We start from the raw sequence: 27,240 nt of genomic DNA, 5'->3' as shown, positions 1-27,240 counted from the left end.
CAATTATACCATAATGGGTAATTTATACAAAACCATAGTCCATTTTCAGGTACTACGTTTCATATGGATAATTTGAAAACCCCGCGGACGTGTCATGTTTGTTAAAAGAAATAGCACCTCACGCACCCCTTGTCTTGTTTATAACTTCACCAGGCAACACTTATAAAACTAGCGCCGTGGTGTTTTAATAGAACATGTATGTGTTCAGTGGGGTGTAATGTATTTCTCTTGCTATGTTTCACTATATTCCAGTGACGATATTCTTTAGATCCTGTCATATGTCCACAAAGCCAAATAGTTCAGTTGCCGTGTGGCATGTAAAAGCAGTGAGGCTCTCCACCACTAAAGTCAACATTCGAAGTTTAGTATTTTACTCAACATTTGTTTAGGGCTGCTATAAGTTGGTTTAGTCATAAAAATAACATTTTATTGCATCATCAAGGAAGGAATAAATGATTTTCCGTTCTCCAGACAACGTGACGTAAACATTCTCGGTTTCATGTCAGTCAAATTTCATCTCCCTCTATCTCCCATTGAGAAAGTAGTAAGGGTCTCCACCACTAAATTCGACATTCGAAATAAAATATTTTACTCAACATGAAAGGTATGTAGACGATTCATGATGTTGACGCTGTTAACAACGATGAAAATACAACACAAAAAAATGTTTCCTTTTCTTAAATTGTATTTTATTTTCCCCATTTGACAAAGTACAATGTACAATTTTAGTTGTATCTAAAAGCTATATGACATTCTAAAATGTTTCCAATTTTCTAAACTTAGTCTCGCCAGGAACTCCAAGACCTGGTTTGCTCTTCACGTGCAACTTTTTACGCGCAGCTTTTCCACTGTTAATCGTTCTACTATGTCTATCGGTCCTTCTTGTAACCAGCTGTTTTGGTGTGCCTAGACTGCGCAACACTTTGCGAAATTCAACCAGTCCAACAGGTCGCTTTGACTTGGCTGGATTGAGAACCATGAATCGAATCAGTTTCACGAGGCTTGAGTGTTTCACCCATTGTCCATCTATCGACATGAATTCCATATCTTCGTTCACTGTCAGGGCATTGGACTCAATTTTCTGTTTGAGAAATATCCACAATCTCATTAACCTTCCCATGGTTTTGGCCGAAGCAATGTCTCTCAAGAGTTGTTCCGGAACGTGAAGCAGAAAGTCATTTTTGCTACTGATGTCTCTACTTGATTTCTTCGCTGCGTCGTCATTTGGGGACATGTCGTCATTCTGTGTCTTCTCGTTCTTCATCTCTGTCGCTGTAGATGGAGCTGACGATGCTTTCGTCGTCATCTGTGTCTGAGTCTGTATCGACGGTAGTGTCTGTGTCTTCTCCTTCGACAAGGAGTCTCGATCCGCCATCAACCTCTGGTATGTCTCTCTGGACAGCAGAATCATAGGTTTGCTCATGATTGCTTATGTTGTCTCTCTCCAACAATGCTCTAACACAGGAACGAAGTACGTTATGATATACGAGTAACAGTCTACGTTTTTCACGAGTTCCCACCTTCTTGCTTCCTAACGTTCGAATGAGATTCTTGTGTCTTTGCAATCGTGTTTTGTCAGCATCAGAAAGCGGGATGTTTCCTCTCAGAATGTTGTATATCAAGGTGATAATCGCTCTGAATTGTTCGGTCGATAGATGACTCAGCAAGGCCTTTCTTTGTTTGGTGTTCACTTCTTCTAGCGAATAGAGAAATGTCCTCTGCTTCTTCAGGAGGTCTGCCATGTATGTTTGGATTGATGAAAATCAATAGGCCTGAATGGTCACAAATGAATTTTTTTTTTTTTTTTTTTTTTACGTGCAATGATAAAGTGCTCAGCACTTCCCCAGCGGTCTGGTATGTCAATGCCTCTGCTTCTTATAAGACCCTTGAGGTTGTCGATGATCTGCGTCTTGCTGGCGTACCAGGTTGCACACCGAAGCAATGTCACTTCTGCTTCTCCGGGTGGGTTAGCTACTACGATTCAAGAATATTGCTTCTTATCCATCGCATGACCAGCGCACAAATGATTGCCATCGGAGCAAGTGTACTGTTTAAAAACTATTTAGGCAGGTACACAGTGCAATTATTGTTGTCCCCCGGAAATATATTCGTGCGCAGACGTCCGTTACGTTCGTCGCCATGCGGAGATGCATCCACAACGAGATAGCCATACTTTCGCTCGGCTACTGCATCTCGAAAAGCCTCCGCGAAATATTTCGCCTGTCCCGGAAATATCTGTGATACCAAAATTTTGTATTCGTGAGCCGACCTGGGGTTTGACATCAGAACAAAATAGTGCGTGGTCAGGGAAATGGTGCGGTTGCATTCACCTTTGGGGAAGGCCGACTGTTGAATGTTGATCACCGAAATCCCCAGATGATGAGAAAGCGTGGTGTAAAGATTTAAAAACAATGGATTCTTGCACACTTCCTGCATGTAATCGTCCAGTACCAGCAAGCATCTGTTGTCAGACTCCACAGCGTAAGATTTCAGTTCCTCCTCCGTTGGAAGCGCATCTTGAAATCGAATGTTGGGGACGTTTTTTACCAAGTCCCCATACACTTCCGGTTGGTACACGGCATAGCAGAAGATGATTAGTTTCGGTGGCGGTTCGAACATGTTTTCAGCCTCCTTCAACAGCCTGGCTGTCCAGAACGTCTTTCCCGAAGACGAACCGCCAAGTATGGAGATGGTGGTAGGCGTTTTAAAAGGTAACAGACAATTATTGCTCTCGGCCATTACGTGTTGTTTACTCTCTGGGAGTTTGTCTCTAACACTGATGTCGACATTCAACAGCGGTTGAATTTATACCTTCAGAAGACAACGATGTACAACCCCATTACTCCCAGTGATAAATGAAAGCAGATACTATGAGAGTATTAATATTTCAAGTCAGAACATCAAATCTTGTCTTCCGATTTCACAAATTTTGTTTCCACTCTTTAAAATTTGTTTAAACCAAAATCACACAAACAGTTTACTACATTTTTTTTTTGTTTCTTGGTTCCTCTTGTATGCGTGTTGTTTCAATGATCACGCTAAAACGCCCATTAGCGGTCTCCTTTGTCCTGTCTTGTGAGTTATCTCCCTTAGACCATCACATGTGTTAGCGAAAGCGGCGGACATTGAAGTTGAATCATCATAAGAAGAAGAAGAGAATGGGCCAGTGTTTGGGGAGACGTCGGGAAGACAGGGAGAGAATGGAGGAACGTATACAGAGATGCGAGGACAGGCATGACGCTCTCTCGCGAGATGTCAGAAGCATCTTGAACCAACTCGAGTGTAGTTATGAATCGCGCATGAGGCAAGTCGAAAGCCACATTCGTCTGCTCATGGCGCGGCCACCTCCCCTTCCACCCAGGATCGATGGTGTGATGCGGTATCCCGCCACCCCAACCTTGTTGGCCCCTCCCCCCTCCCCAGTTTCATCTTCAGACAAGGACTACGTCCCCATGAATTGATAAAAAAAACAAAAAAACAAACAAACAAACAAAAAAAAACCAAAAAAAACAACAAAAAAAACAAAAAAAACACTCCTCCGTCATGTGCTCGGGTTCGTATTAAATATTGATTCCAACCACCAAGTTGGGTGATTAATTTCAATTTAAGGAGAGACAGAAAAGAAAAAAAAATTGTTATCCAAAAAATAAAAATCTAATACCAAAATTTAAAAATTGCACGTCAATTGAAAATGTTCACCAAACTTCAATGGATCATTATTCCAGTTTTTAAAAAATAGTAGACAGAAAAAAAAAATTGCTGTCAAGAAATAAAACTTGTTTTCCAAATTCACAATTTTGTTTTCATTTTTCAAAATTTGTTTTCATTCTTCAAAACTTTGTTACACTAAGTTGAATTGATCATAATCCATTTTTAAAAAACTGTAAACAGAAAAAAAAATTGTTGTCAAGAAATAAAACTTGTTTTCCAAATTTACAAATTTGTTTTTTTCATTTTCAAAATTTGTTTTCATTCTTCAAAATTTGTAAAACAAAAAACAAACAAAAAGGAGTTGTCTTAATTAGTTTTAATTACTTGTAAAAAGAAAATTACAAAGAACAACCATCACTATCTATAAAGTTGTGAAACACAAAACACACAAAAGATGTTTCTACATTTTCTTTTTATTTATCACTTTTCTTCTGCATAAAGTTTATAACCAGAAGGGTATAAATCTAAATGGTATGTCAGAGAATAGTGCATGGATATTTATAATATTAATATTACTACATGAATAAAATATATATTTTCTTTACATTGAAGCTAAGAAGAGCAGGCATTAGCAGATAGGGATCTACAATGAGTACAATATTTGAAATAGCGACACATTTTTTTCGATACAAAATCATCGTTCCACAGCAAGTCATGAGGATTAAAATGATGGACAATCTCGTTCAAACTTAAGTTGTCTTTGAACTTGTGCAATAAATAATACAAGCAATACAAGCCACAAATGTCCGAATCAATGGATTGCAATCGTTGACCGTTGTGTGTGTAAGAAGCCACATGTGATTTTAGATATTCATGAAAGTCAGTAATCACTGGTTCCGCGAGGCTGTCAAAAAGTTCTGCATTATTCCCTTTAATGACCATGGCAACCCAGTGACGACCTTCATGTTGACTCAACTGTGTGTTGACGATGAGACCTACGCCTTGGGCGCGCAGGCTGACAGGGATAGTGGGAGGTAGGGTATCTTTGGCATACACCCCCAGCACGTGTCTTCGTAAAGCAGGATCGCACTGCACAGCGCACCAGAGTTCTGAAGCCTTCATCTTAAGTTATTGTTCTACTTGACAAAGACGTTGCGAGCCTGATCAATCTCGATGAGGGAATTTCGCTGAGACAGCACGATGCAACTCAGAGTGGAGGTGAGAGCAGCTTTAAACTCCAGATGTAGTTTCACATCTCCAGATTTCACCAAGTTGAGGTACTCCGAATCACTGCAAATCTTGTCCAAGTCAAAGACAAAGAGGGCGTTTCCCAACAGAAACTCGCTTCTGGTGATATGGTTTCCTTTGTCTTCGTTCCACAGTCCCATTCCATCTAGCATGCTGACGTAAGTGGCGATATCGTCTGCCTCTGTCGGCTGACCGGGCACACTGTTCCCATCGATGGACAGCGTGATCTTTTTCACCATGGACGACTTGAAATTGAATGGGTTCCCAGTAAGGCTAGAATTCAGGCTGGCGCTTTCCACCAATCCAACGATGTACCTGCTGGCTATGGGGTTTGAGAGGTTGTCGATGGTGTGACTTTGCTGTGTGCTGGAAATGCTGGTCACCTTGATCTCACTCTTCACATAGGGATATACTGCGTTGGATTTCTCGAACAAGGAATTATGAGCCATCAGCAGTGCTGGGTTGACATTGACTTTGCACACTTGTAGGTAGGCATCCAAAATCTGCACTTTAAACTCGTGTGTCGTCACGCTGCTCATCAAACAAAAGTTGGGGTCCGATCTGAACATTTTCACCACCATCTCCACTCCATTGACCAGGTAACGATTCATTTCAAAGACCCAAAAATGGGTCCTGTCATTGTCAGTTCTTTGCTGTTGGCTATGAAAGCAGCACGTGTCCTCATTCCAGAATTGAGCGACCCCGTGACGTTGCTGCTTTCCAAATCATTGTTGCTTTCCGCATAATCCTTGTAGAACAGCTGCGAGGTCATCTGGGTGCTTTTGGCTTCTGCACCATAACCAAGAAGGGCTTTCATCATGCTCTTGTAGGGATAGTAGTTGTTGGTGGAAGACACCAACTGATTCTGCAGGTAGACCGCCACCTGGGAAAACATCGCCTGCATAAAAAGGTTAACAGGAGTGACATTTTCATCATCCACCAATGCCGTTTGGGCATTATCCGCTTGAGTGACTTTGACCTTGACATGAAGACGGGTGCGTTTCAGATCGATGTAGTCACCTCCTGAATTGGATACTTTGAACTCTAGCGGCCCTGTGTCACTGATTTGACTCACGGGACGAAAGTTTACAAAATAATGCCCCTGCTGAGAGCTCTGGTATGGGGGTAGAGAAAAACAATTGAGAGCCTCTGGCACTAGTTCCTCAAAGTCTCCATCTTTTATGAGAGACATGATGTTCTATAAATAGATATGTAGTACTTTATGTAGATTATTTCCCGTTCCTTCAACTGAAGATGTCGTCTTCTTGAACGGGTGTGCACTTGAGGGCTTTGGATGTCTTGGATGGGATGACAGAGGTAATGTTCTCTGTTCTGCGAATTTTCTTTGTTGTGACACAACTTTCTCCGGCCTTGCGTTTTATAGCCCTGACCCTCTTGTCTTTGGCCTCAGCTCTCTCCACTTCGCTTTGAGATTCCGAAGTCATGCGCAAGGTGACATCTGCGGCGGGTTTTTGTTGTGTTGTTGCTGTATGATGCTTGACTGGAATCACCATCCTTTTGACTTTCCCATACAGAAGGTTGGACGTTTTCTTCACATGTTTATTGTCAAAGTAGTTTTTGAATTTCCCATAGTCGGGAACATACAGCGGGCGCTTTTCCATCACAATAGTAACTTCCTCTTTTTTTGTTGTTGTTGTTTGTTTTGTTTTGGTTGTTTACGAATATTTTTCTCTCTTTTCACTCTGCGAATGGATATCGTCTCAAGTGAAGTGTGACGTGGGTCTCTTCCAACAAGAATGAAGCAGCAGCAGGATTGTCACTCCTTAAATACACTTCAATATTGTCTGTCTCCTTCAGTTTCACACGTATGCACATTTCAGTGCCAAAGCTGTAAGTGGGTCCCTGTCTCAGATCGATGCGTCTCAGCAAGCCCAGCTGTGTTTCTCCCACCAGTGAAGTATCACAAAGATTTGACAAAACATCCACATAGGGATGTTGGACCTTACTTTTATCTACTTTTCCAAAGTTCAATTCCATTAAAGATACTACCCAGAAACCAGAGAAAGTTAACCTTTGGTTGAGTTTAACACGAAAATGATAAGGTGTGTTCCCTGGAAAGAATGTGGTTTTGGAGTCTGAACTCTTCAGGAAAACATACTTCTCCATTGTTGATCCAACAATTTGTTTCTTTTTTTTTTCAATTGTGTGTGAGTGAGTTGTTTTACACTTCTTTCAGTTCACTTTCCTCCACATAAGAGTCATACTTTTTAGGCCATCCTAGCCAACGTACCAGAGCATAGGTCTTTCCTTTCACCTTTTTTCTTTTCAAGATCTTCTCTACTTGCCACAGCACGTCTTCTGCCTTGTTGACCTTCTTTAACTCATTTGCATAAAAGGATCCTGTCAGAGGTTCGTCGTGAAAATCCTTCAGTTTGTATTGAGCAAAGCCTTGTTTCTTGTAACGTCGAGCCACTTTAAACAACTCCTCAGTCCACTTGAGGTCGAGCACCGTGCTGAAGGGTCTTCTGAGATATGAGATGCGAACCATATCACCTACTTTAAATAGGTATCTCTTTGCGTTTGACATGCTGCTAGTGCTTTTGATTCTCTTTCTCAAGGGTTTTAGATAGACGTGGTCCCAAACTTTTACCTGGTTCTCTTTGGTCACTTGAGCCGGAGACAGTTCAGGCAACGAAGAATGTAGTGTATGGTTGTAGTTGTACACCAATTTGGGAAGAATGTCGACATAGCGTTTTGTGTTATTATGCGTCATGTAGCGAGTGATCAACGATTTCAATGTCCTGTTGAATCGTTCCACGTAATTGCTTTTGATATTTTCATTGCGTGCAATGGTGTGAGTGATGTTCTCTTTTTCTAGAAATTCTCTAAAGATTCCTTTAAATTCACTACCTGCATCCGTTCTCACTTTTCGAGGTTTCCTTTCTTCGATTATTTGTTTGAAGGCCTTGAGGACAGTCTCAGGTCTCTTGTTGACCAGCGGAAGTACGAATGCATACCGTGATAGAATGTCCACGGTCACCAACAAGTATCTCACATTTTCATTGAATTTTGTGTACCGAGACATATCTGCTAAATCCATGTCAAACATTTCGTTTAGAAAATTCACTCTCACATTCATCCTTTTGAAGCGATAGACAGGAGGTCTATGTAAGCTGTAGGCGTCTTGGTTATTCACAAAACGCTTAACTCGTCGTAGCGATGCTTTGGATTCACCCTTGTCTAACAGCACATTGCGAAGCTTTGCTGGACCATAGTAAGCCCCTGGCTTCTCTGGGTTAAAATAATATTCCTCCAAAGCTTTGTCAACAGAGAGAGCAGTATCATTCCTACTCTTATGACGTTTCATTTTTGAATGATGGAAATACAAAAGAAAATACCAAGATATAGAAAGAAAATAGTTGAAAATGTAAGACAACAAAACTAGTATAAAAAACAATAATTTTCTTTCAAATTTTATTTCAGCTATGTTTACATTCTCATTTGCAATTTCAACATTTTCACTACCCGGACTTTTAATCCATCAGCCCAGGTAGATGTCTTAAACTGAGTGTCACAATAGTCCTTGCACCTATATGGAACCAAATTAAAGTCTCTCACTTCCTTCAATACTGGATCCTCCAACATCAGCTGGCTCCAGTTTTCCTGAACCTCTCCCTCGTCCACATCTGACAGCGCCATCTTGAAATACTTCTCCACCATTTCTTCCTCAGACATTTTGCAGGTGTGTACTGGTTCGCCTTCGGAATCGAACATACATCCAAAGCAAAGTTCACGAGACAGTTGTTTCACTCTCTTTGTAACGTGAATGCAATAACATAGAGTCAAAAGGTCCTCCACGAGTTTCAATTTCCCTGCCATGGCGACCTCATCTGCAGGCAGTGCCCATCTCGACTTTTTAACGATGACTCGTCTGGTAACATTGTAGTCGTCTTGGAACTTTCTCTTGGCATCTTTCACACATTCCTGACGATTTTGAAACCACTCACGAGATTGTGTAATGACTGGTTCATTTAGAGTGTGAGGCATTTTCATGACTTGCTTCCAAGAGTAAAACGTAGATTTTCCTTTCCTGTTAAAAAAAAACAAAAACAAAAACGAACATATACTTATTTATAACCTAAAAAGAGAATAAGATGGATGAATTATAGAATAAAATGGTTCCTGTCTTGATATCATTAAGCCAAAATTAATGTACCCAATTGATAAACTTACAAACCTTGTGGACATCTTGTGCTGTGATGATTTCTGACACAACTTCTCAGACTGATCGCAGATGACTGAATGATGAATGTATGTGCAAACATGAAGTTTGCGCCAACGTGTGTGTGTTTTGAATTCATTGGTCAATAGACTTTATCACGTTATTTCTTAATCAAGAAACATGATTGAACGTGTTCAGTGTCATGTCCATATTTAAAGACTGTCCTCTCATTTGATGGTTTTTAAAAACCATTTTGTCTAAATTGGTGTTGAATAGTTGTCATGTGTTTACATGTGCTTATTTGCATGTCTTTACACAGAATTCATTTTTCCCACTAAGAATAAATAACAACATAAAAATAAAGATTTATACAATTTATTATACTCTTTTCTTCATCATCTTCATCATCATCATCATCATCATCATCATCATCATCAACAACAACTCCTCATTGCTGATTTTGCAATAATTTGAATCAAACAAAACATTCAAAGTAATTCCTATACAATAGATAGCAAATACATAAGGAATAGTTTGTTGAATAAAAATGACAAAAAAACCTCCCAGCATGCACTTCTCTGATTTCAAAAGTACATTCAATGAATCATTCATTCATTTTTTTGCTTTAAGTCTCAAGACCAGTTCGCATTTTCTTTCCTGAAGATGACGAATGATGTCATCGTGACCAATATCTGGAACTGGGAGTCCAGTTGGTCTCATTTTGTCAATTGTTCTTTCAAGAATAAGTTCATGTGGAACTTCAACAAGGGCGTCATCATAGTAGAAGTCAACACGTTCATCACTGTCCATCATCAGACACTGGTGTTGTATCTGTGAAGGGTGGTCAACTTCACACCCGTAGCACTTTTCAGTACACAACTGCTGAACCTTGGCTTGAAGTTCATCAAGATAGAATGACTCCAAGACACCATAAAACAATAGACTTGAAATTTGCAAATTTTCATGTGTTGATATTGCTGACACTGTAGGTGTAGTTGGTGAATCTGCTGGTGCTCCAGGTGTTGCTGAAGTTGCAGACTCTGCTGATGCTACAGTTCTTGAGAGGGCAGCACATCTCCAATGCAATGTCATATCTTCTTCTATTGTAGATATAACATATGGACCCAGTATTGTTGAAGTAAGCCTTCTGTTCACCTGACCTCTCAGGGTCACCAGCAAACATCGAGCTCCTGCCAGGTAGGCTGCACCCTGACTTGACCTTAGTCTGCTCCCTTGTCGTATCAACCTGCCATGAGATCCAGTGACCCTATACCGGTATCTGAATTGGTTCAGACTCATCCTGTGAAGAACAAGCAAACAAAAAAAACCCCAATAAATTTTAAAAAATTGATTTGGTACCATTTTTTAAACTTATATATTTATTCAAATTTTCATTATGCAAAGCAATTTTTTAAATTTTATTAAAAAAAATATATATATAATTTTTTTTAAAATTTTGGTAACAATTCTTAAATTTTTAGTGACAATTTTTGAATTTTGGAACAACTATTTATAAGGAGAGAATTTTTTTTATAAAAAAACTTAATGATTATTTAAATTCAATTTAGAAATTTGATTATGCAGAGAAATATTTTTGGTTTTAATTTTATTTTTTCATATTTCAATACCAAATTTTCAATTTTGGTAGCAAATTTTGAAACTTTGTAACAATTTTTAAAAAAATTTAATATGAAACACAAACTTTTTCGAATTTTTTGAATTCTTGTTACAATTTTGGGTATCTTTTTGTTTTCTTGGTTTACATATTGGAATTTGCAACACAAACTTTTGCCTTCTGGAAAATACCTTCTTTGTTCCTTTTCGTTTTCTGGAGAATGTGTTGAAAGGGATCCAATGGGTTGTGTTGGAGTTTTCAGTCCATGGTATCATTATTGTTTGCTAGACACATATGATAGGACTATATGAGTCAGAATTTTCAAAATTATTTTTTTAATGATCAATCTAAAAAACATTTCTGATGGGAAACCAATGTTAGAGGGGATTAAAACCGTAAGGTCGACTTTCCACACCATTCAGGAGGAGATAGCGTTTATCATCTTGGGGTGTTAAGGTCAATTTGGTTACTTTGTCCATGTAAAGGGTGTTATGAAGTGAACAAATCTGATGATAACTGCCAAAGCTTTGCTTGCGTTTGAAAAGGCAATCTTTGAACATTTGGTGACGAAGATACTTTCTCTTGAATGCTTCCCGAACACCTTTGGCGGTACATTTTTCAACCCTTTCACTTGGAGTTTTGTCAAAAATGAAACTGTAGTTTTTTGCGCGAAGTCCGACAAATTCTCTTATTTGTTTTGATCCTACCTCATTTTTCATCAAACCTATCGCTTTGTGTCTCTCCATAGAGTGAAGGTCATGACCTGGAGGGTAGTTGGATGTGTCAAATAGGTGGTATTTAGCACGCATAAAATCTTCAGGGTCACGAAGATAAGTGCCCACTGGGGACCAGATCTGATAAAATAAACTATCAGTGTCTGTCATGCAAACTCGGACATTGTTGCTGCTGTATTCTTTTAGCATTACATTGTAATGAAAATCGTAAAGAAGTCTTTTGGCATGTTCCAGGATAGTGAAGCCCACCGAGACATTTTGATTCAGAGTGACAGACACTCTTTCCATGCTCACCACGACCAAGTTTTCAGAAAATATGTTGACACTTTTAAAATTTGGTTTTGCTGTGTATTTTCTCAACCTTTCCTCAGTAGTGATCAGTTCAATTTGCTTGTAATTTCTTACATTTTGTAACTGTTTTCCGTACACAGCATTTGACAGCAGTTTAAACAAATCTTTGGAAAAATCGTCAGTGGCTTCCTTTCGTTTCTTGGTGTTGAAGTCGATGTATGACTTCATCCATTTTGATTGAGAAAATTTCAAAACTCGGTGTACTTTTTTCATTTTTAAACCGAGATGTAGATATTGTTGCAAAGTTCCTAAATAAGAGACATAGTGTTGTTTATCTTTCAGAGTTGAAAAAAGTTTGGTCCAGTGGCTGGCTTTTTTTCGTTCTTCTTCCCTAACATACCTAACTCTGCAAGCAAGTCTTTGTGATAGGGCGAAAATTCTTCAAAGGGTATGCTTTCTTTGGTGGGTGCAAGTGGTAAACTCTGATGCAAGGCATGAAGATCACGTGGATATTCCAAATCACACTCCACAATATAACCTACATCACCTTCAGGGTCAAGTTTCAACCAATCAATATTATCTATTTCCATTTGTTCTACCCATTCGAACTGTCCTACTGGTAAAGGGCAACTCATGGCGGCACCATACAAATTGTTTATGTCATAATACAACAGGTATGATTCTGGTTTGGAAGGATCAAAGTCGCACATATGTTTGTTGTTGGCTTGCGCATATCTGTGATTGATGCTAGCCACGCAGTCACCATAAAAACATCTAATTTGACATCATTTGCAGGTGTCGGTCTCAAGAAAGAAAGATCTCATTTACAACTTGACAATATGTGTTTTTAATTACCGACATGTGTTAGCAATGTTTTACTTACTTCATTGAAATGTTACAGCATAAAACATGCTATAGTACTTCCACATATTTTCATAAGTTTGGATAAGTAAATAGCTGGTAAGTAAACAAGTCTGGTGAGGCTCTTGAAATTTTACTGATCTATCATAAATGTCTTCATACTTACATTAGTTTCTAGGATAATATCGGGTGTTGAAATCTTCGGTCGCTTTTGCTGCAGCCACTTCTGCTTCACCTTTTGTGGAGAAGGGCTACAGCATCCTTGATGTCACTGACATCAAGTATTGATATGGTCACACAGTTTTTTGTTTGTATCGACAGAGTTTTGTTTATATCTGTCTAAACTAAACAGGTGATCATCAATCACCAAAGTCACAAGACCACAGTAATTAGAGTTGATTGGTGAAGCTTGGTATATACACAATTCATCCAAGACGTATGATAAAATAGATGTGAGTTGGGAAGAAACTCGCTCCCCTAAAATTTGATCACTTTGAATGTTATTCCCAAGTAGGAATCGGAACTCTGTTTTTGAAGAGTTAAAGAGTAGCATAAGAGATGAAACTCTCGGTAGAAAGTCTTTTTTACTGTCAAACTTCAATGTTTAATTTACTTATCGCACACAAAAAAAAATTACCGTTCTACGCATTCTATTATTTGAGAATCTTTTCCAGTAAATAGATAAAAAAAATCCACCCATGTCTAATATTTACTTTATAAAACATCCTATCGTATTTCCCCCAATACAACCCTGATTCAGTTTTCTTGAGAGTCCCCTGTACGATGATAAAATGATATTTCAGGTTGTATTGAAAGAAACACGGCATCATCACTCTCCGATTGGGTCGCTTATCCTGGAAATAAACACAAACACAGATGGATACATTAGCTGAGGAATTTTATTTCCTCTTCACCACAGTTCTTCACCACAGTATAGAAAACACCTTTTATCAATTATAAGTCTCATATTGTAGCGACAGATTATTTACAGATTTAATCTGTTTTAAGGACGTCTCGCTTGTGTAGATCTCCCCACAAGCCGCACTTGACCATCCTCAGGTGGTGGAGTGTTCTTCATGAGATTTCGCCCAAGTACAGCGGGGTCATCTTGTAGGAGCGCTTGCTCATGGCGACAGGCGGCAATCTGAGGACATGGGTCAGGAGGGCGAGAGGTGCCGAGAGTAGACACTGACACTTGGGTGGTGGTGGTGGTGAGTGGTGAGACACCAGCTGACACGGGGGTCGTAAGGGTGGGTGTGTGTGGTGAGGAGTCTGAAGTATGTGTGTGTGTGTGTGTGTGTGGGGGGGGGGGGGGGGGCTTTTAGGGGTTGGGCTCAAAAGAAAAGCATCAGTGGCAAGGTCCAGAAGGGATTAAACTTGTCTGGCCTGAGTGCATGAGTGAGTGGCCTGGCCTGGGCGAGAGGATGAGGAGGAATGTACTTTATTTTTACCTTCACACGGCTGGCCATTGACTGTGATCCTCCCCATGTCTCCTTGAAGGTCCTGACATCGTGCACCTTCCCCTTGAAAGTGCTGAAATATTATCAATTTTTATTTCTAATACGAAGTTGATAATTTCAATATTTTTTGCCATTATTTTTCAGATGACACCTTCCCCCACCACCCCGTTAACTTCAGACGCAACAAGAATGCTTGTATACGTCTTGTGCAAGTTGATTTAGAAGATGATTGAATGAGAGAAACAAGACTGGATGATATAACTTAATGAAAACACAATGTGACAGTAAGCAAGATTATTCATTTATTTCATTGCTCCCCCCTCCCCTCTTAGATGACACAAGCACAATATATACAGGATAAAACAAACAACTAAATAAGTTTCACAATAATGACATAGTGATATCCTAGTCAGTAGAGTAAAATACGTGAGTCCAGCACCCCGCACCCCCTTGATATGGCTTCTGATTGGCTAAAACCTGTCACGTGACACACTGACGTCATCATGACGTCATAAGACATCATCCGTGTAGACTATTGGCTAAAACCTGTCACGTGACACATTGACGTCATCCAATGACCTCATAGATGATTTGTGATTGGCTAAAATTGATCATGTGACAGATGACGTCACACATTCCAGAGCCCCTGAGTCATCAAAGGTTGAAGTTGATCATTCAATAGGTACCACCTGTGTCAACAAGGTGTGGCGCCATGAAGGAAATGGGTTTGGTCGTTATGTCAACAAGGAATGGAAAAGGCTACCAGCTGTGTCAATAACATGTGGGACACGAGGCCCCATAGTAAGTGGGGTGGGTATTGTCTTCGATCCAGTTGTTTCAACAAGGCAAGGAGGTTGAGTCATTACATACCAGACTTGAAGTCAACGGGTTGGAGAAGGTGATGTGAGCCAAAGTCAACAAGGGTGTGTCTTTCAAACACAGGAAGTCGGGTTCACGTGAACAGTAGATAGTGGCTGCCTATAACCATGTGTGTCAACAAAAGCCCCTTTTAGACGTCTATATGTCTTCCTGATGGAGACGTCTGGTTGTACCGGCAGAGGGGGAGGGAAAATGGGGTTTATTTTGAATAGCTATTGTGTCCAGCCCACCTGTGTCAACAGTGGCTTGAATGGGTAAATGGGTTTTACATTCAACCCACCTGTGTCAATAGCATGAGGAGGCGTTGAAAACCCAACTTTGAATGGGCGTTGAATCGGTATTGCTTTCAACCCACTTGTGTCAATATCATGATAGGGCGTGGAAAAACACAACGGAATGGGTGTTTGAATTCTGACGCAGCTGAATCCATACAGATTATTTTTTGTTGTAAAACATTCAGCGATCAGTGGTGGAATGGCTGTTATGCTTTTCTTAGCCCAATGTCAAATCCAATCAAAAAACAACCTAGCGCTATAAATTGATGTCCTATTTTATCACCAGGACGTTTGGTTTAGGTAAACGGGGGGAAAAGGAGGCTGGTCATAAGCCATTTGTGTCAACAAAGATCCATTTAGGTGGCTGCGAGTCTCGATAGCGACCACCTGTGTCAACAAGGCGTGGTGCCATGAATGGAATAGGTATCTTGTATTCGGTAACCACATAGATGACTCTGAGTCGCTGATTCACTAAGACCAGTCTCGTCACATTATGACATCAATAAGACGTGGGCATCGACATGAATAGCTGTTGTTTTCAGTCCAGCTGTGTGAATGAGAAGTGAACATAGAGTACAATATAGGTATTGTCCTAATGTTAACAGTGGTTTGAATGCCTATTATATTCAATCATCCTGTGTCAATAAGGCATGAACAGAGACAAGAATAACAATTGTACTCCATGCACCTGTGTCAATAAGGTGTGGACACGGTATCGATATTCAAATCTGGAACCTTTTGTCAATCGTGTATTGTTCTAATGTCAACCGTGGGTGTGATACCATCCGGATATTGGTGGGAAATAACAAAAACAATGAGAACATTGAACAAAGTCAATTCGTAATATGGTTCACATGTGTCAACACCACAGGCATGGCATAGCTGAGAGGTAAGCATCATTGTTTTCGTGATAGCTCACAGATGATAGGGTATGTTTCTAAGTGGAAACTCCTTTGACCACATGTTTAACAGTAGTGGGTGGGGTAAGACTATTGTTTTGAGAACACAATGAAGGACTTGCGTCAGCGTTGGTAACTGCTATAACAGGTGTTATATTCAATCCACCTGTGTTAACAAAGATGTGAGGCATCGACTTGAATAACTATTCATCCCCTTTCTTACTGATTGTGTTCCACAACTATATAAGGTTTTGTAAGAACATGCATTTGCCACATAGCCTACCATAGACACCAACCATCCATTCATCGGAAGTCTCAATTTCTGAGCTAAAAAATGTCACAGCCAGGATTTAAACGTCATGTTTCGGAAGTGTCCAGTCCTGGGAAAAAGTTTAAACATCTAGTTATCACTTTAACAAGAGACGAACTGCTGAAAAAGGTAGACAAGGATGGGATACTCATCCCAGAACACACCAATCGTTGCAAAGTTAGTGAATTGCCACTGGGACTGTTAATGAGAATTGATTCTCATCAGGAGGTGGAAATTAAGGACAACACTTTGTGGAAAGTTGTTCTCTTCGAAGCTGGGAAGAAGGAGGATGCCCGATGCTTCGAAATCCTTCTGAATGACCAGTGCACAGATGCTCTGGACAAATCCACTCATTTAATCTTCAGAGGACAGGCCAGAACACAGAATAACAGAACTTTCAACAAAATCCAGTTTTTCAACTGCACTGAAGATGGTATTAATGAGGAAGGGGATACAGAAGGCGAAGAAGCAAGTACCCAATCTGAGGATGCAAACCAAGCAGTGAACCAGAGTAATATTAAATTCTATGAAAGGAACATATAGTTTTCGTTATACACCCGAGAACCTTATTAACATGTCTAACAAATATGTTGTTATAATCAGAATAAATAAAAATCCACATGAGAGACCTGGCTCCGACTGTCTCAAAGAAGATACGATAAATAAAGCATATACTAGTAAACAGTGGACTCCCGAACAACCCAACATCTGAATTATCTGACAATGTGTAGTTTCCGAAACATTTTTAAACAGAGGGCAGGGCATTGGATTATCCAACAATCTGTGCAATCTTACAGTTTTTCACTCGGTCCCCTTAAGTGTCAGATTGTGTACCCAAAGCTAAAGTCGTGATTGAAACATTTTGTGAGGCACATGTGGAAGAGTAGCATGTAAAGGAGAACCTTCTATTATATCCCTTGTACTGAAGTCTGAGGAGTTTGAATACGCGTCCGATACTACAATAGCTGTATACAAATACATACATGTGTATGTGGGTGTCAGCCGTAAGTTTGGATGAGTTAAATATATGAAAACTAAACAGTTTTGTCCAATAATAGTCTTCTATTTGATTTTATGTACAAAGAACAGTCTCTTTCATAATAACATTAAGGTTTTCCTGAGATTTGTTTTCTACTTGAATAATCTACAGATCTTGATCTTGGATTATAAATTATTATTATTTGGTTGATTGTATTAATTCTGTTGATTATATTTCTTAAGTTATGATTACTTTAATGAAATGTTTAACAATATGGAAAACCAATGCACAACAGCTAGGTATATTCTATACTATATTGTGAAAAATATTTCATTCAGGTCTTGTGCAGGACAAGATCTTGACTCAGAAGCACAAATCAGCTGATACAGAAACTTTCATCAACAATCGCACCTACTTAGACAACTTGCTTATCAAGCTATTACAAATGGAACATCATAATAATTATTGGTATTATTAATCTTTGCTCCTATGTTAAGAATTATTAATCTTTGCTCCTATGTTAAGAATATCCACTACCTCAGCAAACGATACATGTGCTTATTCCCATGGGAACCAGCAGAGAATCACAAAGGTGCGAATATCTGGACTGTCTAAATCCATGAAAAACACTGTTTCAAGTGCTATAGAACGGATCCATCTCCTGAGTCGACGCACTTGTTGTTTTTTCATCATGACATGACTTCATATGAACTCTATGCTTCAACCACTGTGTAATGCATACGTGTATTACAAATGAAACAGTATTACTATTATTGTTATTATTAATCTATGTATCTACATTAACCAAGTGATTCTATTAAATATTCATTGCTACTCAGTCTTTGACTTTTGTTTCATTAAATTGTAATGTTCTTATCCCATATGTACCAGCACAGAGACACAACATGTAGCGACTACATGTCTCCGTCACACATGGGAGTTTAGGAGAAGGCTGGGAAATGAGAACCTAAGAACCTAAGCTCGTGTTATACGTGCAAGGGAATCATTTAACACAACATGGAATTATGACAGAATAAACAAAAGGTAATATTTTGCAACCTACCTTTACACGTATTCGTACTCCGTCCGGAAATTAGTTATGAGGGACAGTGTCTTTGCCACTAAACACTTCTCACATAACATTTTCATATCCCACACAGAAAGAAGGAGAATGTTCTGTGTTGACGAGTTTGAAATAGATAGAGTTTCATTCACTCTATCTAATGAAAATAGTGTGTTATCCACGGTTCGTTGAAGTGGACAACAATATGGTAAATCCTTGTGTCTCCTTTGGTAGATTTTTAATTCGTCCAGATAATTAATCAAGATGTCCGCTAAACAAGAAGAAATCCCTTGATTTAGATGTAACTCGCCTTGTAGTAAAATTTCAAAATTTCCTGTGTTGTCAATGTATGTAATCTCTGCTAGATCTGCCATTCTCCCTCCCTTGAATTCAGAAAAAAAACTTAGGGAAAGTACAATATTCTTTATATCATATAGGGCTAATGTAAATGCATTTAAAACAGAAATCCAGTGTTTGTTGCTTTCAGATCACGACCCCTCTCAAATGTCTTGCCGAACACATACACACAGAGAAGGTGTTTGTTTTTGCTGCTTTCAGCTCGCTGACCCCTTTCAGACCTCCAAGCCAGGCTGCCAATGTCTCACATGTGGTGTTCAGGTTTTGGAAATAAATATACTCTTCATTTTTAAAAAAGCAACATCTATGCAGGTTTTGCATTCTGCGTGCGTGCGTGTATCATGTGTGTAGTGTAGTTGGTGGTGAACCATACTGACCTAACTGTACCAGGATCACCCGGGAGTGAAGTCTTTATGTAACACAAAACGTTTCTTAAAATGAATAACATGTGTGAATACAGTGGGTGCAATGCAGTTGTACAGAAAGGCTTTGTTTTCCTGCTTTCAGTTCGCTGACCCCTTTTAGACCTTCAAACCAGTGTGCGAATGTGTTTCATGTGGTATTCAGGTAATGGAATAATATACTCTTTATGTTTAAAAAGACAACATCTATGCAAGTCTTGGGGAAAGTGTTTTCCATTATATACTTATAGTATATACTAGTACACAGACGTTGAAACCAGTACGCAGACGTTGTAAACCATTTCAAAGAAATAGGTCAATTTTTCTATTATTTAGCTGATACCATATGACTTTATTTCAAAAGAATGAGGTCATGTTACTATGTTGAGCTCACACGCAAGTTGGATATTTCAGTCCATTTGAAACATGAATTCCTATTTTAATACCTATATTTCTTTGGGAAGAATGAGATTATGTTAAAACTGTGTTTAGGTGAAATTAGATTTAGGAAATCAGGTCGGAGAATGAGGTCACGTGACTTTATTTTTTTAGTCAACACCAGATTTGGATGTTTCAGGCCATTTCCAGAAATGAGATCAAGTTTCTATGATTTGCATGTGTCAAACAAATTGTACACATCAAGTGACTACTTTTTAGAATGAGGTCACGCTACTGTTTGTAGGCAAAGCCAAATTTGGATGTTTCAGGCCATTTCCAGACATGAGATCAAGTTTCTATGATTTGCATGTGTCAAACAAATTGTACACATCAAGTGACTACTTTTTAGAATGAGGTCACGCTACTCTTTCTAGGCAACGCCAAATTTGGATGTTTTAGGCCATTTCCAGACATGAGATCAAGTATCAAGTTTCTATTTTTAGTCTACAATGACGAGTTTCTATTTTTAGAAACACTTTGAAAAAACGAGGTCATGTTACTATTTATAGCCAACACCAAGTTTGAACGTTTCAGACAAAATCAAGAAATCAGGTCAAGTTTCGATTTTTTTACAAACACTAAGATGCTTTCGTTAGAATGAGGTCATGTTACTATTTATAGCCAACACCAGATTTCACCATTTCATCCCATTTCCAGAAATGAGCTCAGGTTTCTAGGTTTAGAAACAGCTTGGAAAAATGAGGTGTTACTATTTATACCCGATATCAGATTTGGAAGTTTTGGACCAATTCCAAAAATGAGGTGAAGTTTCTATTTTTAGAAACAGCTTAGAAGAATGAGGTCATGTTACCATTGATAGCCGACACCGCAGTTTCAGATGATTTGCAGAGTTTCTATTTTCAGAAAAAATGAGATCATGTTGCTATTTCAAGATAACTTGGGAGTTTGTGGGTCAGGCATTCTATGGGTTAAGGAATGCAAGCATGTGGTGTATGACAGCAATGTTTATTGACAAAGTAAACAGGTCTATTGAATGAAAACCTGCACCAATCCTGTCAAGAAGTTTAACATGTTTTGTGCTTCCTGTTGTCATTGCGTGCCTATGTGTGAACCGTTTCACCAGGTCCGGTACCCCAAAAAAAAAAAAAAAAAAGAAAAAAAAAGGTTGTACTGCAGCATTCAAACGTACTTGAAGGTTTACTATAACACCATGCCTTCATGCATTGTTATAGGTGACTGGTGTGAGTGGAAATGATAACAAAAAGGCATACACTTCAAGAATAATTCTTTTATTTTGCACAATATATACTGAACATCATTGAAAACGCACCACCCCTAAAATTGTGGATTTCTAAGAGCAGAAGTGAGCAATCTATGTAAATTTTACATATTTGTGTAGACCAATGTTTGATAAAGAAAAGAAGCAAAAAACAATCAAGCAAAACAGTGAAGATTTAATGCAGCTGACAATGAAGTAAAGATGGGGTCAAAATGGAAAGTCAGTAGCGTGTATGACCCCTGTTAGCAGCAACACAAGCTGTGCAACGTCTCCTCATTGAACGGATAAGTCTCTGAATAAAGTCCTGAGACACTGCATTCCACTCTTGCTGCAAGGCATTGTCGAGTTCCCCAAGGTTGTTGATCTGCGGACGACGTGCGAGGCGTTGGCCGATGTAATCCCACAAGTGTTCGATGGGTGACAAATCTGGTGACAATGCAGGCCAATGAAGTAGAGGAATGTTGTTAGCCAGATACTGTATCGAAACACGTGCAGTGTGGGCTCGTGCATTGTCATGTTGAAATGTGTGCAGATCTTGATGCTGGTGAAAGAAGGGAACGACGTTGTTCTGAAGAATGTTGTCACGGTAGTAAACGGCATTCACTCTGCCACGACAAACAATCAGAGCGGTTCTGTGGTGATAACTTATCCCTCCCCACACCATAATGCTGGCTTGGCTCCACCCCACCGATTGGTTTGCACAACACAATCCTGATGATAACGTTCACCCCGTCGACGCCATACCCGTAGACGCCCGTCAGCATTTCGCAAGTGAAAACGCGACTCGTCGGAGAACACCACACCATGCCAACGTCGTAACAACCACACACGATGCTGTTCAGCCCATTGTCGGCGTTCACGACGATGCCTGTCAGTCAGGATGGGTCCAACGTAAGGGCGTCGACAACGTAACCCTGCCGCACGGAGACGGCGTCGGACAGTGGAAGCGCTGATCAAACCACATCGACCCTGGACATTGTTGGCGGTTCTGGCAGCGGGCAAGGTTCGATCCCGAATATGGCGCCGTACAATGTCTCGATCTTGACGAGGGGTGGTAACACGTGCCTGACCTGGGCGTTGCCGGTCCCTGCTGGTTCCTGTTTGTTGGTATCTGTTAGCAAGCCTCAGAATGGTCGAATGATGACACCCAAATCGTCGTGCAATGTTTCTTCTTGAAACGCCGACCTGCAACATACCCAAGGCCTGTTCTCGTTCCTCTGGTGACAATCTTGGCATGGCGAAGAAACTTTACTTACGAAAGTACTGCAAAAATGAGAACGGTTTTGTGCTGAAGGTCATTTATACCCCTGAACAGCATGCTTTCTGCATGCAATTTGTGCCCTTCGTGTGTGATGTGCATGAATTTTGTGGTTTTCATGTGATGTGTTCGATGATGTGTTCGAACGATCCGTTTTTTACTGTAGAGCGTTATTTACGATCTAGTGTGTTATTATCAAAATTCCCACCATTAATTTTCCATTTCCAAAAGATTCTATTGCCTTATTTCAAAATTTACAGGTGGTGCGTTTTCAATGATGTTCAGTGTGTATATATATATATATCTATATATATCTATATATATTTCATTAAGAACACTCATCTTCATGGCAATGATTCCAAGTTTCTAAAGTTCTTCTGACCGGGCACACCAAGGTTTGGCTTGCGTTACATGTACAACTTCTCTTTTTCTTTTCTTTTGCTGTAAACACCCACAAGACGTTTCGGTGCACGTAATCTGCGAAGCAGTTTGCGAAACTCCCTATATCCAATTGGTCTTTTGGAAGAGCGCAGAATAACGAAGCGAATCAAGTCTGTCAGATTTGAATTTTCCACCGTGTCTCCATCTTGCGACATGATTTCTAACTTGTCCGTGACTGACATTTGTCCTGTAGCCACTTTATTCTTAAGAAAAACCCACAAAGCCATCAACTTTCCCATGGTTTTTGTCGAAGATATGTTCTTGAGTAGATCATCCAGAACTCTTAACAAAGAGCCACGATTGTCTGTAGGTTGTTTTTCATCGGGTGCCTCCTCCGTCCACGTCTCGGAGCTATTCGCTGTCTGAAGAGGTGCCGTTGTCTGAGGATGTTGATTCGGATTGGGCATCACTGTCCTGTTCTTCTTCTTCTGTTCCTCTTCCTGCTGGGACGTCAGTCTCTGGTAAGTGTCTCTTGTCAGAAGAATCATTGGCAATCAGAGGGTATGAACGAGAGGTAGGCGAGATACGATCTGATGCAAATGGGGAGAATCACCTGATGAGAAACGATCAACTCACGTTTGTGACGACTGATCGTCTTGCTAGCCAGTGTTCGAATGCACTTTTTGTGACGTGACAGTCGCCTTTTATCTTCTCCTGTCAAAGCAATGTTTCCCTTCAAAATGTTAAAGACGAGAGTGATAATAGCTTTCATCTGCCCGCTCGAAGCATGGACCAGGAACGCCTTTCTTTGCTTCCCATTGGCCTCGAGTAACATCTGAAGAAAAATCCTATTTTCTTGCAGTATTTGACTCATGACGATGTTTGTGTGTGTGTGTGTGTGTGTGGGGGGGGGGGGGGGTGAGTGCGTGTGCGTAGCGCTCCGCGATCCAACTCGAAATGAAAAATCTCCTCTATATGTGTTCGTATTTATCACACAAAAATGTCCTCTTCGTCTTCGTCTTGTTTCCACTGACTGCAATCGTGAGGCTGATCGTTTTGCCAACTGGCCAACACATCTTCACCTTGAACGATGTTCGTCGTTTGGGTTTTAGACATGTCATAATCGTGTAAAGACATGGCCTCGGGACAAAGGTTGGTCGCGGCCATTCGATCGTGTTCATGACTGACACATTCGTAGCTAACCCGTCCATCTCCACACGTTTCGTCATCCAAGGCTTCTGGGCACAGTCTGCCTTTCCACAGCAAGTCTTCGATCACTTCAGTCCATTCGCCGTAGTGATCTATGATTTGCAATGCGGCGTAATCGTCTCCCCACACGGACACCGTAAATGAGATCCGGCGAGCCGTTTCTTGCGGCGTTTCGTTCCCCTTTCTGTGTGTTTCGATGATTCGCATCATATCGGTCCTTTCTTCGAGCTGTTTTGCCATGTCTCAGCAGTTGAAGTACGGTGATGTTGTCCGATGGAGAGCTGTCTGCAGAATACCCGAAGCGAACTGACTGTTTTTTCCTTTTATGAAGGTGGCTATTTAGGTAAGTACACCATGCAGATGTCATTCGGGAATATACCCGCAATTGGCCGTAGCGTTCGTCGGCGTGTGGTGAAGCATCCACGACGAGATAGCCATATTTTTGTCCGGCCACGGCATCTCGGAAGGCTTCTGCGAAATAGGTGGCCTGACCCGGAAACATTTGAGACGCTAAAATTTTGTATTCGTGCGCCGAACGTGGGTTGGATAACAGAACAAAGTGATGCGTGTTTAACGACATGGTGCGGTTGAATTCACCTTTGGGATAGGCCTACTGTTGTATGTTGATGATCAAAATCCCGAGATGGTGGGACAGGGTCGTGTAAAGATGTAAAAACAACCGATTCTTGCACACCTCCTGCATGTAATCGTCGAGCACGAGCAAGCACCTTTTGTCCGATGCCGAGGAATAGGATTTCAGTTCGTCTTCCGTGGGCAAGGTATTTTGAAAGCGTATATTAGGGATGCTTTTCTCCATGTCACCATACAGCTCCTGCCACACGGCGTAACAGTAAACGATTGAGTTGGGTGGTGGATCGAACATGTTCCCAGCCTCGAGCAATAGCCTGGAAACCCACCTCGTCTTCCCCGACGACGTGCCCCCGATGACTGCGATCGTGGTCGGTGTTTTGAAAGGTAACAGGCATGGGGTCTCTTCCATGATGTGTTGCTGATGTTGTGGACACTCGTGCGTTCGCTTTGGTCACTGAGGCTAACCGTCATTGACACGATGATTTATAGACAACAAAAACAGGAGAAATAATCTACATTTTTATTTTTGTATGTTTTTTTTATTCACTCATCTACAGAGAGAAAAATAATTCAAGCTACACAGCACAGAAGTTCAGACTAAAAGTATGTACACACGAGTTCAAGAACAGATAGCAGATGATATACAATGAGTGCAATATCTGAAATATCGACACATGGTTCTCGATACAAAAGCATCATTCCACAGCAAGTCGTGAGGATGAAATGGATGGACAATCTGGTTCAAACTTAAATGATCTTTGAATTTGCGCAGCAGGTAATACAAACAATACAAACCGCAGTTGTCTGACTCTATGGATTGCAACTGCTGACTGTTACCTACGTAAGAACTGACATGCGTTTTTAAAAAACGATCAAAGTCCGCATCCACTGGTTCTCCGAAACTGTCAAAAAGTTCTGCTCTCTTCCCTTGGATGACCATGGCGATCCAATGACGACCTTTGCTTTGTCTTTTCTCTGTATTGACGATAAGACCCACACCTCGGGCAAGCATGTTGTCAGGGATGGAGAGTGGTAGGGTATTTTTGGCATACACGCCCAACACGTGTCTCTGCAAGCTAGAATCGCACTGGACAGCACACCAAAGCTCCGAAGCCTTCATCTGACGTTCTACTTGACAAACACGTTCCGGGCTTTATCAATCTCAATCAGAGAGTTTCTCTGAGTCATGACAATGCAGCTCAGCGGTTTAGTGAGGGCTTTTTTGAACTCCAGTTCGAGCCTCACATCTCCAGACTTCACCAAATTGAGGTATTCCGAATCGGCGCAAATCTTGTCCAGGTCAAAGACGTAGAGGGCACTTCCCAGGAGAAACTCGCTTCTGCTGATGCCGTTGCCCTTGCCTTCCGCCCACAAACTCATACCATCGAGCATGCTGACATAAGTGGCGACATCGTCCGCTTCGGTCGGCTGACCTGGCACACTGGCACCGTCGACGTAGAGGGTAATCTTTTTCACCATCGAGGATAAAAAATTGTATGGGTTGCGATCGTATGAACCATTCAGAGAGGCCGATTCGACCAAGCCAACGATATAACGGCTGGCCACGGGGTTGGAGAGGTTGTCGGTGGAATGACTCAGCTGCGATGTCGGGATGCTGGTGACCTTGACCTCGCTCTTCGTGTATGGGTAGAGGGCGTTAGACTTTTCGAAAAGGGAGTTGTGAGCCAAGATCAGAGCGGGGTTGACTTTGCACACCTGCAGATAAGCATCCAGGAGATGCACTTTGAATTCGTGGCTGGTCACGCTGGTGATCAGACAGAATTTGGGTTCTGATCTATACATTTTCACGGTCATGTCCACTTCGTTGATCAGGTGACGGTTCATTTTGAAGATGTCTTCGAAGATGGGACCCGACATGGTTAGTTCCTTCTTTGGGCGATAAAAGAGGCACGTGTCATCATTCCATTGTTGACTGATCCCGTGACGTCACTGATTTCCAAGTCCGCATTGCTCACAGCGTAGTCCTTGTAGAACAGCTGTGAGGTCAACTGCGTGCTTTTGGCTTCTGCATCGTACCCGAGCAGAGCTTTCATCATGCTCTTGTAGGCATAGTGGTTGTTGGTCGAAGACACCAGCTGATTCTGCAAGTAGACTGACGTTTGAGAAAATAGCACCGACATAAACAAGTTTATGGGAGCCACGTTTTCATCTTCCGCCAACGACGTGGTGCCGTCGGCTTGAGTGACCTTGACGTGCAGACGGGTCCGTTTCAGATCGATGTAGTCGGCTCCCGAATTGGACACGTGAAACTCCAGCGGGCTCGTGTCGTTGATTTGACTCAGAGGCCTCACGTTAATGAAATAATGCTTCTGCACCGAACTTTGATAAGGTGGAAGTGAAAACAAATTCAAGGCTTCGGGAACCAGTTCCTCAAAGTCCCCGTCGTTTATGAGAGACATGCTTTTGGTTCTCTTTTAACTGAAAATATCGTCTTCTCGCACGGGAGTGCACTTGAGCGCTTTGGTAGTTATCGAAGGGACGATGGAGGTAGTGTTCTCGGTTCGACGAATTTTCTTCGTTGTGACGCATCTCTCGCCCGCTTTGCGTTTTATAGCCTTGGCTCTCTTGTCCTTGGCTTCGGCTCTGTCTACCTCGCTTTGAGATTCCGAGGTCACGCGCATGGTGACATCAGCGGTCTTATTGGGTGGCGTTGCGGCTGCTGTCTGACGTCGAACTGGAATCACCATCTTTTGGGCTTTCCCGTAAAGTAGATTGGAAGCCTTCCTCACGTGTTTGTTGTCAAAGTAGTGTTTGAACTTGGCATAGTCCGGAACGTACAGCGGACGAGACTCCATGGTGGGAGAGGATACGGCAGTAAAGTTACTCCACGAAAGGATATCGTCTCAAGTGAAGTGTGGCGTGGGTCTCCCCCGACAAGAATGATGCGGTGCCGACG

The 27,240-nt window shown here is 41.0% G+C and overlaps 6 protein-coding genes across 6 annotated transcripts; all 6 read right to left on the bottom strand.

Moving 5' to 3' along the window:
• Window positions 1-4,787: 4,787 nt before the first annotated feature.
• On the bottom strand, window positions 4,788-5,510 carry LOC137259652 (uncharacterized protein F54H12.2-like). The gene has a single exon (XM_067797260.1). The coding sequence runs from the start codon at window positions 5,508-5,510 to the stop codon at window positions 4,788-4,790; it is 723 nt and encodes a 240-aa protein (XP_067653361.1).
• On the bottom strand, window positions 5,507-6,091 carry LOC137259651 (uncharacterized protein F54H12.2-like). The gene has a single exon (XM_067797259.1). It carries the CDS (start codon window positions 6,089-6,091, stop codon window positions 5,507-5,509), a length of 585 nt encoding a protein of 194 aa, XP_067653360.1.
• A 990-nt stretch (window positions 6,092-7,081) lies between these two features.
• LOC137259650 (uncharacterized) lies at window positions 7,082-8,227 on the bottom strand. The gene has a single exon (XM_067797258.1). The coding sequence runs from the start codon at window positions 8,225-8,227 to the stop codon at window positions 7,082-7,084; it is 1,146 nt and encodes a 381-aa protein (XP_067653359.1).
• A 73-nt stretch (window positions 8,228-8,300) lies between these two features.
• LOC137259649 (uncharacterized) lies at window positions 8,301-10,265 on the bottom strand. The gene is made up of 3 exons (XM_067797257.1): window positions 10,065-10,265; window positions 9,098-9,144; window positions 8,301-8,986 (listed from the first exon to the last, which is right to left on the bottom strand). The coding sequence occupies exons 1-3, from the start codon at window positions 10,263-10,265 to the stop codon at window positions 8,350-8,352; spliced, it is 885 nt and encodes a 294-aa protein (XP_067653358.1). The 3' UTR covers window positions 8,301-8,349.
• Window positions 10,266-25,451: 15,186 nt separating this feature from the next.
• Window positions 25,452-26,201, bottom strand: LOC137259648 (uncharacterized protein F54H12.2-like). Its single transcript, XM_067797256.1, has one exon. The coding sequence runs from the start codon at window positions 26,199-26,201 to the stop codon at window positions 25,452-25,454; it is 750 nt and encodes a 249-aa protein (XP_067653357.1).
• Window positions 26,202-26,203: 2 nt separating this feature from the next.
• LOC137259647 (uncharacterized protein F54H12.2-like) lies at window positions 26,204-26,743 on the bottom strand. Its single transcript, XM_067797255.1, has one exon. The coding sequence runs from the start codon at window positions 26,741-26,743 to the stop codon at window positions 26,204-26,206; it is 540 nt and encodes a 179-aa protein (XP_067653356.1).
• Window positions 26,744-27,240: the final 497 nt, after the last annotated feature.

Source organism: Haliotis asinina, chromosome 13 (genome assembly GCF_037392515.1).
Source record: "Haliotis asinina isolate JCU_RB_2024 chromosome 13, JCU_Hal_asi_v2, whole genome shotgun sequence".
Classification (NCBI taxonomy): domain Eukaryota; kingdom Metazoa; phylum Mollusca; class Gastropoda; order Lepetellida; family Haliotidae; genus Haliotis; species Haliotis asinina.
The sequence above is the reverse complement of the archived record's forward strand: the minus strand, read 5'-3'. Positions and strand labels throughout refer to the sequence as shown.

Bases quoted from the DNA above. Each gene is read 5' to 3' on its own strand.
- LOC137259650 (XM_067797258.1), bottom strand. From the start codon at position 8,227: ATGAAACGTCATAAGAGTAGGAATGATACTGCTCTCTCTGTTGACAAA.
- LOC137259649 (XM_067797257.1), bottom strand. From the start codon at position 10,265: ATGTTTGCTGGTGACCCTGAGAGGTCAGGTGAACAGAAGGCTTACTTC. The intron at 9,145-10,064 runs GTCAGCAATATC...ATCTGCGATCAG, and splicing joins TCACCAACTACACCTACAGT to TCTGAGAAGTTGTGTCAGAA. The intron at 8,987-9,097 runs GTTTGTAAGTTT...GTTATAAATAAG, and splicing joins CAGCACAAGATGTCCACAAG to TATATGTTCGTTTTTGTTTT.
- LOC137259652 (XM_067797260.1), bottom strand. From the start codon at position 5,510: ATGAATCGTTACCTGGTCAATGGAGTGGAGATGGTGGTGAAAATGTTC.
- LOC137259651 (XM_067797259.1), bottom strand. From the start codon at position 6,091: ATGTCTCTCATAAAAGATGGAGACTTTGAGGAACTAGTGCCAGAGGCT.
- LOC137259647 (XM_067797255.1), bottom strand. From the start codon at position 26,743: ATGTCTCTCATAAACGACGGGGACTTTGAGGAACTGGTTCCCGAAGCC.
- LOC137259648 (XM_067797256.1), bottom strand. From the start codon at position 26,201: ATGTCGGGTCCCATCTTCGAAGACATCTTCAAAATGAACCGTCACCTG.